Source organism: Malania oleifera, chromosome 2 (genome assembly GCF_029873635.1).
Source record: "Malania oleifera isolate guangnan ecotype guangnan chromosome 2, ASM2987363v1, whole genome shotgun sequence".
NCBI classification, from domain to species: domain Eukaryota; kingdom Viridiplantae; phylum Streptophyta; class Magnoliopsida; order Santalales; family Ximeniaceae; genus Malania; species Malania oleifera.
This window is the reverse complement of record NC_080418.1, coordinates 147,538,596-147,551,527: the sequence shown is the minus strand read 5'-3', so window position 1 is coordinate 147,551,527 and position 12,932 is coordinate 147,538,596. Positions and strand designations below refer to the sequence as shown.

The 12,932-nt window shown below is 37.0% G+C and overlaps 1 protein-coding gene across 1 annotated transcript in view; it reads right to left on the bottom strand.

The window, feature by feature from the left end:
- LOC131148616 (callose synthase 3) overlaps positions 1-12,932 on the bottom strand; it is a 75,909-nt gene that overhangs the window by 43,993 nt on the left and 18,984 nt on the right. Inside the window, exons 11-15 of the mRNA XM_058098452.1 lie at positions 12,251-12,388; positions 12,081-12,157; positions 11,907-12,000; positions 9,909-10,031; positions 9,697-9,814 (exon numbers count right to left, since the gene is read on the bottom strand). Of these exons, the coding sequence (XP_057954435.1) occupies positions 9,697-9,814; positions 9,909-10,031; positions 11,907-12,000; positions 12,081-12,157; positions 12,251-12,388 (550 nt within the window). The remainder of the gene's footprint in view (positions 1-9,696; positions 9,815-9,908; positions 10,032-11,906; positions 12,001-12,080; positions 12,158-12,250; positions 12,389-12,932) is intronic.

The window sequence follows — 12,932 nt, the reverse complement described above, 5'->3', positions numbered from 1 at the left end:
TTTTGGTAAGTAAAAAAGTATATACTAAAAGAACATCAGGGGGAATGCCAAACCAACCACCCTATAGGGTGTAACAAAAACCAAAAATTACATTAAATTCATTTGCTGCAAGTCCACTATGCCAACTAGTAACCGCTGTAAACCATTGTTCTTTGCTGAACTGAAACGTTGACACAGAATTTGAAAACTCTTTCCATTCCTCTATTTCCATGAACACCAGAAAATTGCAAGAGGAATGAGAGACAAAGCCCTACTCTTTTCCTTTGTTGCCCGAATCCCTCTCCATACCCAAAGCTCCCCTCCAACAGATCTAGCAGTAACCCACCGTTGTCCGATAAAGAGTCAAAGCCACATTCCTTGACTCTTTGTCTTTGTTACCATAACCTTTTTTTGAGTCTGCACCATACCATTATGATTTTTTGAGTCCTGTTGGCCCTGATGAATCCCTTCTTTGCCTAACCTTCCAAATTATAACCTATTATCTCTACCCATTACTCCGGCATCTTCATCCAGTTTGAGTCCTACTCATTGCTTAGATCATCCAAATTTGTGAGTGTACAAACGATATTGACTAAGCAGAAGAGTCTCCTCCAGTTTCTATTATATTTCTTTTCCTAAATCAGCTTTTGAAGCCTTATCCCTTCTTGAGTAGAGCACTGCAATGATTGAAGAGATGCATCCTTTACATGATAATGATACTTGGGAACTAGGACAACTCCCTCCTAATAAGTTTCTGGCTGGTTGTGGTTGGGTGTATAGCATGAAAGCCAACCAAATGATTCAGTGGCTTGTTCAAAGGCTAGCCTTGCCAAAGAGTATACTCAGGTGTATGGCCTTGATTATCATGACACATTCTCCTCTGTTGCCAAACTTGCCTCATTGGTTCATTTCCTTGGTCACCATGCTTCACTTGCTTTGGCATTTGTCACAAACATTGAACACCTTCACACATCGTGACCTCTAGGAGGAGGTATATATAGAACAACCACCTGGGTTCGTCATTCAAGGAGAGTTACATTAGTGTACTAGTTCAAGAAATCCTTGTCTGATTTGAGTCTCCCAAAGCAAGGTTTGGTCCAGTCAAGTGCCTAGTACTTGAGTTTGGTATTTAGCCATGTGCAATAGATCACTCCACTACTTACTAAATTATGCTCACTATATATATGGGTGATATTGTGATTATTAGTGATGATCATCAAAGTATCAAATGGGTGAAGCATCACCCACAAACTAAATTTCAGCTTGGAATAAGTTATTTAGTACTTTAGGCGATTGTTGGGTCCATTGAAATATTTCTTGCATGTAGAGGTATCTCATTTGACCACTTTTTCACGTACGTAGAACTTATGTGCAATGTTTATGCATTTAAATTTAATAAGACATCTTATGTTGATTCTATTAAAGTCACTAGCACTTAACAAAGACATGAGACTACTCATCCTGCATTTCATTCTTTGCAACTCGTGTTTGAAAGCTAAGAGTGACTCAAAGACTTGATCTTGAAATTCCTAACGCAACTCATGTTCGAAAGCTAAGAATGACTGGAAGTAGTTTTGGACTTTGAATTCCTATATATTGATACAGAGAAAGCTCCTAGAATCTTGCAAAGCCATCCATAGCTTCCATTTTGTGAAGGGAACATGGTTCCATATTTTAAGGAGTCTAAGATTCTAAAGTTTTGTGACAAAATAATTCAATTTTATATTTCTTTTACACAATTGTGTTTCTTGTGTTCAAAGAAAGAAGCTTGCTAATTTTTTTTATAATAAAATATGAATTCATTAATAGACTAAAAATATAAAGCTAGAAGAATAAGACATCTCCTTAACAAAGTTAGGAAAATCCACATAAAAAACACAAAGGAGCAACCTAAAGACTAAATAACGAAAGAGGAAAAAAACCATCACAAACTTACACTCCACATAATGCCAATCGCACTGAATATCCCAAAAACTCACCCCCTTAAAATTCCCTTGTTCAAAACACCAAAGAGAATCCAAATAATGTATATTTTCCCAAACCAGCAACTGAGATGACTTCTTCCTTAGAAAAATGCGCGCATTGCGCTCCATCCGCAACCCCCAAAAGACTGCAAAAAGAAAAGACACATTTCCAAAGCACTGCCCATTCCCTTTTCCTGCCAAATATAGCAAAAGACACTGCCAAAAAATCCTTCACTATCTTAGAACTCACCCAACATTCGCCTAAAATACCAAATAACTTATTCCAAACACTCCAAGCATAGTTACAATGAATGAACAAATGTAATGATAATCATGAACAATTAAAGCAGAGAACAAATATGTCCAGAGATGGAGCCTTCAAAGGTCTCCTAACCTGCAGCAAGTTATTGGCATTAATTCTATCAAGCGCAACCAACCAAATAAAAGCCTTAATTTTAATGGGGACTTTGGCCTTCAAAATGGAACTATAGAGAGGAAAAGATAAATTAGACCTTTTCAAAAAATCACAAAAAGATTTGCACAAGTAAACCCCCAAAGGATCCAAAGACCAAGACCACCTATCGTCCTCTAAAGAAAAAAAGACAGTTAATCAACAAGACAAGCAAAGAGGATAGCTCTACCATCTCCCTATCATTTAACGATCTATGTAAGTAGAAATCCTAATAAGGCAAATTATCACCTAGATCAACAACAACAAAAAAAAGAAAAAGAAATGGACCCATCCTAACCTGAGCTCAAGCGAAAGAAGCGTAGAAAAAAGGTTGGCAAAACTACCTTTCCCAACCAAGGATCTTTCCAAAAACGGATATTACTACCTCCTCCCACCAAGAATATAATATGGGAAATGGCGAGGGGATAACTCTACAAGATAGCTTTCCATGGACTCTCTGAAAAACATCTAAATCTCAAATTAGTGTCCCACCCATTCTCATCCAAACCATACTTGCTTTTAACAACCAAATGCCACAAGGAGGAATTCTATAGCGGAAACAGCCAAAGCCATTTAGTCAAAAGAGCTGTGTTTTTAGACACTAGATTCCCAATGCCCAAACCAACCTCCCATTTAGACCTCCCACTTGCCAGCTTACCAAATGATCCCTAATACTCCCTACCCCCAGCCACAAACAAACCCTCATTATCTTCTCAATCTTATTAGCAACCCCATCCGGAATCTTGCAAATTGAAAGAAAAACAGGCTCGGATTAGCGTAATTCTACCACTAATAGAAATTAGAGTATCTTTCCACCGATCCAATCTTTTAGAAACCCTTCGCACAACAAGATCCCAAAAGCTACCAGATCTAGGATTACCCCCAAAAGGAACCCCAAGATAGGATAACGGCCAATCCAAAACACTACAACCCACCTCCATAGATAGCTCCTCAACACTGTCAAAATATTGATAATGACAAAGCTAAGAATTTATCTTAAAGTGGAGAAGAATTAAAATAGTATTTTTTATTATTGTAAAATAAGGTACAATCTGAATGTCTTATAGACTACAAGGATTATCTAAAAGGAAAGAATAATGAAGGAAAGAATAGGAAAAAAAAATGAAGGAATGACAATTACCAATAAATCTCCTAGAATATCTCCTAAGAATATATCCTAGAATATCTCCTAAGATTATTTACATAATTACAGAAATTTCTCCTATAATCAAGGAGAGTAGATTTACATAACGAAGATGTCTTCCATAGCCAGCTTGCCGATCAAATTTTCAAATTGCTTCTTTGGTAGTCCTTTTGTAAGTATATCTACTACTTGTTCAGTAGTAGAGATATAGGGTAAACAAATCAGTCCACTGTCCAGCTTCTCCTTTATAAAATGCTCGTCGACCTCAACATGTTTTGTTCTATCATGAAGCACTGGATTGTGAGCAATGGCTATGGCAGATTCGTTATCGCAATACAGTCTCATAGGTAGCGGATTAGTGACTTTCAATTCTTCCAATAATTTTTTAATCCACAACACTTCACAAACTCCATGAGCAATTGCTCTAAATTCTATCTCTGCACTACTCCTAGCTACCACATATTGTTTTTCACTTCACCATGTAACCAAATTTCCACCAACAAAGGCACAATAACCAGAAATTGATCTTCGATCAGTTATACTCCCAGCCCAATCTGCATCAGTGTATACCTCACCTTGTAGATGTCTATGGTCATCAAACAATAGACCTTTTTCCTAGAGTTCCCTTTAAATATCTCAGGATTCTATAAACTGCATCAAAGTGGTCAGGCCCTGGTGAGTGCATGAATTGGCTAACCATACTGACAGCAAAGGCTATGTCAGGACGTGTATGTGACAGATAAAGTAGCCTTCCAACCAATCTTTGGTACTGGTCTCTATTGGTTACTTCCTCGGGCTTGGCAAGTTGTGGTTTAAGATTAGGCTCTATAGGTGTCTCAGCTGCTTTACACCCTAGTAAACATGTTTCTCAAAGCAAGTCAAGCACATATTTTCTTTGTGAAACAAAAATACCTTTTCTTGACCTTGCAAATTCCATACCAAGAAAATACTTCAAGTCGCCCAAGTCCTTAATCTCAAATTCATTAGCAAGCGTTTGTTTTAATTTATAGAGTTCCTTGCTGTCATTACCTATGAAAATAATATCGTCAACATAGACAATTAGCATAGCAACCTTCCCTTCACTTGAGTGCTTATAGAACATGGTGTGATCAGCTTGAACTTGGCCGTAACCATGACCCTTTACAGCCTTCCCAAAGCGTTCAAACCAAGCTCTCGAAGATTGCTCGAGCCCATACAATGATTTTTTCAATTTACACACCTTATCTCAGCCAAGATTACCTTCAAAACCTGGTGGTAATTCCATAAACACTCCATCCTCTAGATCTCCATTTAAAAAAGCATTCTTTACATCCAACTGATGTAAGGGCCAGTTAGAATGTACAGCTAAGGAGAGTAACACTCGGATTGAGTTTATCTGGGCCACTGGAACAAAAGTTTCTTGGTAGTCAATTTTGTATGTTTGTGTAAACCCTTTTGCAATGAATCTTGCCTTATATCTCTCTATATTGCCATCAGCCTTGCATTTAAATGTAAACAACCACCTGCAACCTACAGTTTTCTTTTCCTTTCGCAAATCAACAATTTCCCAAGTACTGTCGTTCCGTAGTGCATTAAGCTCTTCAAGAACTGCTAACTTCCAATCCGAATGATCCATAGCTTCCTAAATGGTCCTTGGAACAAATAGGTGAGAAATATTGAATGTAAAGGCCTTATGATTATGAGAGTCTATGGTATGATAAATATTTGGCAATGGGGTGCATGGTACAGGTTTTAACTCCTTTCCTAATGGCTATAGGTACATCAAGGTCAGTAGACTAATCAACTAGTAGTGTAGTAGAAGGATTACCTGGGATTTCCAAATGACCAGTTTTTGGAAGTGATGATTGATTCTACTCTGAAATTGTGGGATGATCCTTACTATTAGAACAATACCTGCCTCTAGTATAAACACAAAGCTCAGAAGAGGGATTATTCTATAGCAATTCTCCCCCTGTTTGTGATTCCCTTATGCTTTGTACAAGCAGATTGGGATTTCCATTTTTTTCACTATTTAAAATTTGAATTTCTTGAATGTTTTGTATAGGGATGTCAATGTCAAGGAAAACAATAGGCATTGGTATAGAATATTGCCAAAGCTGATCTTCACTACTCTCTTTCTCCCCATGAAGATAAGTTTGGTTAAAGTAAGATTGATTTTCAACAAAAATGACATCCATACTGATGTGAATTTTTTTTTTTTTTTCGATTCAAACATTTATACCCTCTCTTATTGGGAGCATATCCAAGAAACACACATTTTTCAGCCCTAGGATCAAGTTTAGATCTAAAGTGAGCTGGAATATAAACAAAAACAGCGCATCCAAATACTTTTAGAGGCAGATCAAAAATTAACCTATTATCAGGAAAGGATTTTTTTAGGCATGCCAAAGGAGTGATATACTGCAGCACACAGGTAGGCATTCTATTAATAAGGTAACAAGCGATTAGAATAGCATCCCCCCACAAATATTTTGGAACATGCATTGAAAACATTAGAGCCCGTGCAACCTCAAGTAAATGATGATTTTTTCTTTCAGCGATGTCATTTTGTTATGGGGTGTCACGACAAATGGATTGATGTTGAATCCCTCTTTCTTTCAAAAAATTTCCCAAAACTTGGTTGAAATATTCTGTACCATAATCCATACAAAGTATGCTTATTTTTGTGTGAAATGGGTTTTCGGTCATACTATAAAAACTTCTTGAATAATATTTCAACTTCAGATTTTCCATTCATCAAATAAACCCAACAAATCCGAGTATGATCATCTTAAAAGTCACAAACCATTTTTTTTCCCGGATAAGGTAGTAACCTTAGAGGGCCCCCAAACATCACTATGTATCAAATAAAAGGTTTTGATGCACGGTAGCCTTTTGAAATAGAAGGAACTCGGTGATTTTTTGATAAATGACACATGTCACAATGAAGAGAAGTACAATTCAAATTTTTAAACAGATTAGGCAACAAATATTTTAAATAAGAAAAACTAGGATGCCCTAATCTAAGAAGCCAAAGCATTATTTGATCACGCACAAGGATTGAACTAGTACTACCACTCAAGCCCTGAGCTTGTTTATTACTGAATAGGGTATCATCAAAATAATAAAGGCCATCGATCATCATAGCACTGCCAATTATTGCCCCCAAGTTCTGGTCCTAAAATTCACAATGAGAATCAAAGAATATGATACGACAGTTAGAATCACAGGATAATCTACTAACAAACAGAAGATTGCAAGTTTAGGAACATGAAGGACAGATTTTAATTCTATTTTCCCAGAAATTCTAATTGAACCTGCTCCTGCAATGGATGAAAGACTCCCATCTGCAATCCTAACCTTTTTATTACCCGAACAAGGATAATAAGATTGAAACAATTGAAATATATTTGTCATATGGTCAGATGCACCTGAATCAATAATCCATGGTGCAAAGGCTAAAGAGCTGGAATAGGCACTCGACATATTACCTATTTGGGCAAAGGAACCAATAGAAGTACTGGATATTAGATTGGATTTCAGCAGTTGAAGAAGCTGATCCATCTGCTCTGAACTTAGAACATTGGTCTGGGCTTCACTTGCTCTAGGAATCACTTGATTGTTTGCAGGTCCAAGTTTGCTGCTCTTCCAATTTGCTGGTTTTCCATGTAATTTCCAGCAGGTTTCTTGGGTATGGCGTGGCTTATTACAATAGTCACACCATACTAGAGATTTTTTATTGGGATATGACCGTTGTACAGGGGCATTAGCAACAGCCAAAATAGTAGGATTAGCAGCAACCAAAGTCAAGTTCTCAACTATTCCATCAGCCCCTTTTTTCTTTAGCATAACATTCCGGCGACAATCTTCATGTCTCACTTCAGAAAATACCTCTCCGATTGGAGGCAGAGGCTGCCTACCAAGAATCCTCCCCTTGACCTCATCAAACTCATCATTGAGACCAGCCAAGAATTTAAAAATTCTTGCATTTTCCACCATCTTCTTGTTGTAGTTGCAATCATCAGGGCTCTTCCATTCATAATCATTGAATAGATCCAAGTCCTACCACAATCTCTTAAGGACATTGAAATACTTAGTCACACTATCTTCCCCTTGTTGGGTCATTTCAATTTTTTGCTGCAATTCATAAATATGGGAATAATTTCCAAGGTCATAATACATCTGACTAACATTATCCCAGAGTTCTTTTGCAGTAGGATCGCACATGTAATTAGCACTAATATCTTCATCCATTGCATTCACAAGCCAAGCCATAATCATGGAATTTTCAGCATCCCATATAGTATATGATGGGTTTGCTCTATCAGTGGCCTTGGTTTCACCAGTGAGGTACCCAATCTTACCTCTCCTACGGATATACATTCGAACTGACTGAGACCATCTCAAGAAGTTGGCTTCATTGAAATGGATATTTGTGATTTGGACTGAATGGGGTTCGGTATGGGCTACCTTAGTTTCAGTTTTGGTGTTAACCACAGGTTCAGGTCTGGCCATGGTGGAAGTTTCAGAAATTTCAGACATAATGGAGACTAAACAGAGTTAAGGGAGTGAGGCCTAGGTTTTAGAGGCTATAACTGCCGAAAGGAAAAGAAGGCCAAGCTCTGATACCATCTAGATGGGGAGAAGAATTGAAATAGTATTTCTTATTATTGTAAAATTAGGTACAATATGAATGTCTTATAGACCATAAGGATTATCTAAAAGGAAAGATCCCCTAAGATTATTTACATAATTACAGAAATTTCTCCTAAAATCAAGGAGAGTAGATTTAGATAATTACATAAATTTCTCCTATAATCAAGGAGAGTTGACTGGATAAATTTTGAAACTTGCCAACAATTTAGAGGAAGGATATTAACCCAATTTGTGATCAATCGGTTGAAATTTTGCCTATATATGGTTCTTTGCAAGCATTATTGAAATTTTTGTAGAGAATGTTGTTGAGAATTAAGAGAAAGGATATTAACCCAATTTTAAGATCAAACAGTTGAAATTTTGCCTATATATGGTTCTTTGCAAGCATTATTGAAATGTTTACAGGGAACATTGTTCAACACAATTAGTTTCTAGAAATCTTCCCTGCACAAGAAAAACCATAAGACACATTATTTCTATGCAAATCTCTGTGAGAAGTCCTTCAGTCATATCACCTCATAGTTGCAACTGACTCTACATGACTCATGAGAAACAACTTAAAACATACCATACTCAAAGTTTTTCCCTGCAAACATTCCGTAAGTCATCTTATAGTGCAACTAATCCTCCATAAGAAATTCCATAATACATCTTCTCACAGGGGTGGATCAGCATAACTTTTTATAAGCCCTTCAATGTCAAGTAATGAAGCTTAGTTTTGTACACTGATTGCACACTGTTCTTAAAACATTTGTGAGCTTATATATCATATTTAAATTTCTTGATTATCTATAAAGGGTGTGCAGTTAAACTTATTTGATTTAAAGTGTGAGAGAGTCTATAATGCATGTTTTTTTGGATCAAGTGTTGGATCAAGTATCAAAGTGCATATCAAGGACCATAGATCCATGTGCCAAGTGCATGACTACTGCTTATTATACTAGTGAAATTTGTGAGTGAGCTTCTTTGGGAGTGAATGTTGGTCACAAAAGATAGAACCACTATAAATTTTGTATGTCATTGTCTTTTTGTTTCCTTAATTTTACTCTTGCTTGTCTGCATTGCTTGATTCTGCACTCTGCTGTTAAAATTAGTACAACATGAAATTTTTAACCACATCAATTCAACCCACTAACCCCCTGGGTGCCACACCTGGGCGAACAACCCTTGTACAGTATGGGGACCAACACCATGCACAATATAACCTATCCTACATGGCATTTGTGCCCGTTATTAACCATGTGAATCCAATCCAAGAATCCACTAGACAATTGAACATAGTGAATATTACAGTGATACAAGAAACATTAGAGTCCTTAAAAAGTCATTACCAGTCTACCAGATTGTTCCCAACATGCAATGAACAAGATAAAGATTAAACGGATGAAAAAAGAAGAAGAAAAAAGTCGCTATGAAAATGTTCCCCACACGCAATGTGCAAAAAGGATAAATGGACGTACACAAAAAACAGAAAGAGAGACAGAGAGAGAGAGAGAAACTACGATCAGAACTTCCTCACTTACCCTGTCCAAGCTTCAATATTGCAGCAGTGATAAAGACAGACAGTATTTTCTTGAAAACATCAGCACTAAATATAGAGCTTGGTTGTCCCGAACCATTCCAAGAGGCAATAATCATAGCCTTCACAATATTCACCAACTTCAATACCAACGAAATCCATAAACAGGAAATAAAAAATCACAGAAAATCAAAGGCATGGAAAGCAAAGCATTACCTGTAAGCACAAAATGAAGAAACCCCACATTCTGTCAAAGCTTCGAAAAATATGCAAAAATGTACGTATCTCAACAAAATTAACTTTCCCCATCCATCTATCTCTGCTAGCGGGTTTGCCATCCTGAATATCATATAAATTAACAACTTATCTTATCATTTTCCCTTTTGAATTATCTTAAAATACAGAAAATGTAGTGGTTAGCACAAGGGCAAAGATATTCCAAGAATATAAAAAATGAATGTGAAAAAAAATGATTTCTTAGTCTGACACTCAGAATGCATAATAAAAGACAACTTGATCAAATTCTACATTCAAGGGGCACACACACACACACACACACAATTGGAGTATTTCCAAGCACAGGAGTAAAACTTGTGCTCTTCATTCTAGCTTAAATGCACCTGTGGTCACTGAATTGTTGACTTAAATGATCAAGGTCACAAAACTATTTTTTTGGGCACTAAGGCCGCACAACTACCAGATCATCGCAATCTCTCTCTTTCCATCCAAAACTTACAGACCTTCATTAAAATTGCCTGCGTGGAAGGTCAACCCATTTTTTTTCTTTCTAATATTTTGTATTCATAATAATAAAATTTAAAGGAGATATAAAAATATATATATGTATATATATATATATATATATTCTTCGCCTTCTTTTCTTTCCCCAAGCCTTAATTTTAATTTCAGCTTTTCCGCTATGATCCTCTTCTTCTCCACAATAGTTGCGGGGTTATATATTCTTCTCCTTCTTTTCTCTCCCCAAGCCCTAATTTTAATTTCAGCTTTTCCGCTATGATCCTCTACTTCTCCACAATAGTTGCGGGGTTCTGGTGACGGGATTTGAGAAGGAAGGGGTGTGGGGAATCATCCATAGCGGACATGGACATGACCTTTGCTTTGCAGGCTGGGGTTTTGCAGATTTTGGGGGTTTGGCGTGAAGTGAGTTCAATCTGGGAAGGCAAACGTAAAGAACTTATGGGTGGTATAACTGGAAACAATTTAGATCTGGGTGTCTGGGGAGGTGGACAGCAGTGGAATCACTAGCGATGGCAAGGGTGAAGAGGTAGTATCTGTTGCGGATGGGATCTATGGTTGGGTTTTAAAAACAACAGTTGGTTTTAGCTTTTTGTTGGTATGAATTTGGGCGTGGAGGGGTTCATATTTTCCAAGAACACATTGTAAGCCGCTGTCGCAGATCTCCACACCTCCATCAACACCACCATGTTCCAGTCCACACAGGTGGAGAGATGGATTTCTGCCACTGCAACTGAATCATGAATATTGGTGAGTTGTGGGTGCGGAGATCTGCTGTGTTCATGGAGGCATGGAGATTTGCAGTGCTGTTCAATGAGACATGGAGATCTGCAGCAACGATGGTGGGATCTACGATGACAAAGGAGACTTCCAGAGATGAGGGGGGAAAGAGGAAGAGAGGGGTGAGTGAGAGATATTATTATTGTTGTTGTTATTATTATTATTATTACTACTATTATCAAGCATGGGCCTAGAACTGCCACATGAGCAATTTTAACCGAGGGAGATTTTATTTTATGGAAAAAGGATGATTGCAACAATTTGATAGTTGAGTGACCTTAGCGCACGAATTAAAAAAAAAACAGTTTAGTGACTTAGATTGTTTTAGTCAATAGTTCAGTGACACAAGCGCATTAAACCCTTCTTTCTTAATGAAATTTCTTTGTTTGTCCAAAAAATAAAATAAATAAAATAAAAAGGGAGCCCGGTGCACAAAGCTCCCGCGTATGTGGGGTCCGGGAAAGGGGCGGACCACAATGGGCTACCAAGTGGCAAGCAGTCTCCAAGATACAATCACTTAAAAGCTGCATTGTGAACCGCATGATTTTTAATCATCAATGAATTACTGCTTATATAAAATAAGGAACATGTTTTCCAAATTTATTTGAACTGTACACCTAAAAAACAAAATCCTGAAAGGTAAAGAAAGAGCAAAGAGAAGTATCCATCAAAGCTTACTCCACTTTTATCATAATGAAGATGTTCTACAGGCAGACAAAAGAAATCAGCATCAGCACGCATGGGCCAACCCAATCGAAAACAATCAACAGACCTACAAGTTATAGGGGTTACTAGTTACAGTTGTTAAAGTATATAAGGTAATCAAGAGTGACCAAACAAATAGATTAATACCAAAAGTATTCATTCAAATCATCATAGTTCCTCCACTGGGAATGCTTCGATTTCCCTCTCTTGCTCCTTTCAGCTTCCTGTAAAGCACCACATTACAAAGATAACATGCACAAAAAACACACAGAACACTCAATTTTAATAGACCATTTCAAAAGAAATGAACACAACACCTTTGCTATGACTTCATAAATAGGAGTTACAACTTTCTTTAAGAAAGCCTCTTCTTCACCTCCATAGGCTGGCTTCACGTTCTCACCAGTCATGGGACTCACATTCCCAGCTAGCATGCCATAAAGTTCAAATGCCATCTGCAAGTGTGACAAGAATAAGCATCCAAATATACTTTTTTTTTCTAGGACTATCTCCTAGAACAATATGTTTTTCATAAAGTGTCTGTTAGATTATCACTTTATCTAAAAGATTAACCCATTAGGTTGCAGGTCAACAATGCATATCAAGCCTTAACATTTTACTGCAGTGCAACCCGATTGCATGTGGAGGGATAAATAAACAATGAATAACACCCATATTGAGGACGTAATTATTTTTTTAACAAATTTAAATTAGGTACAGACAACTAGAAATCATGGCTCTAGTACCATGTTAGATTACCACTTTATCAAGAAACTTAAAGGCATGTTCGGTATCACTGTTGTTCTCTGTTTTCTGTTTCGGTTTCTCTACAGTGAAAAAATAGATTATAAAATTGTGTTTGTTTTTGTTGTTAGTTTTCTATTTTTGTTGCTGGTTTTCAGCTGTTTGCCAAAAAACTGAAAAACTAGGTTTTATGATTTTCAATTGTTTTGGCAACCTGTTGTCAAAAATTTTAATATCTAGAAAAAAAAATTTTGG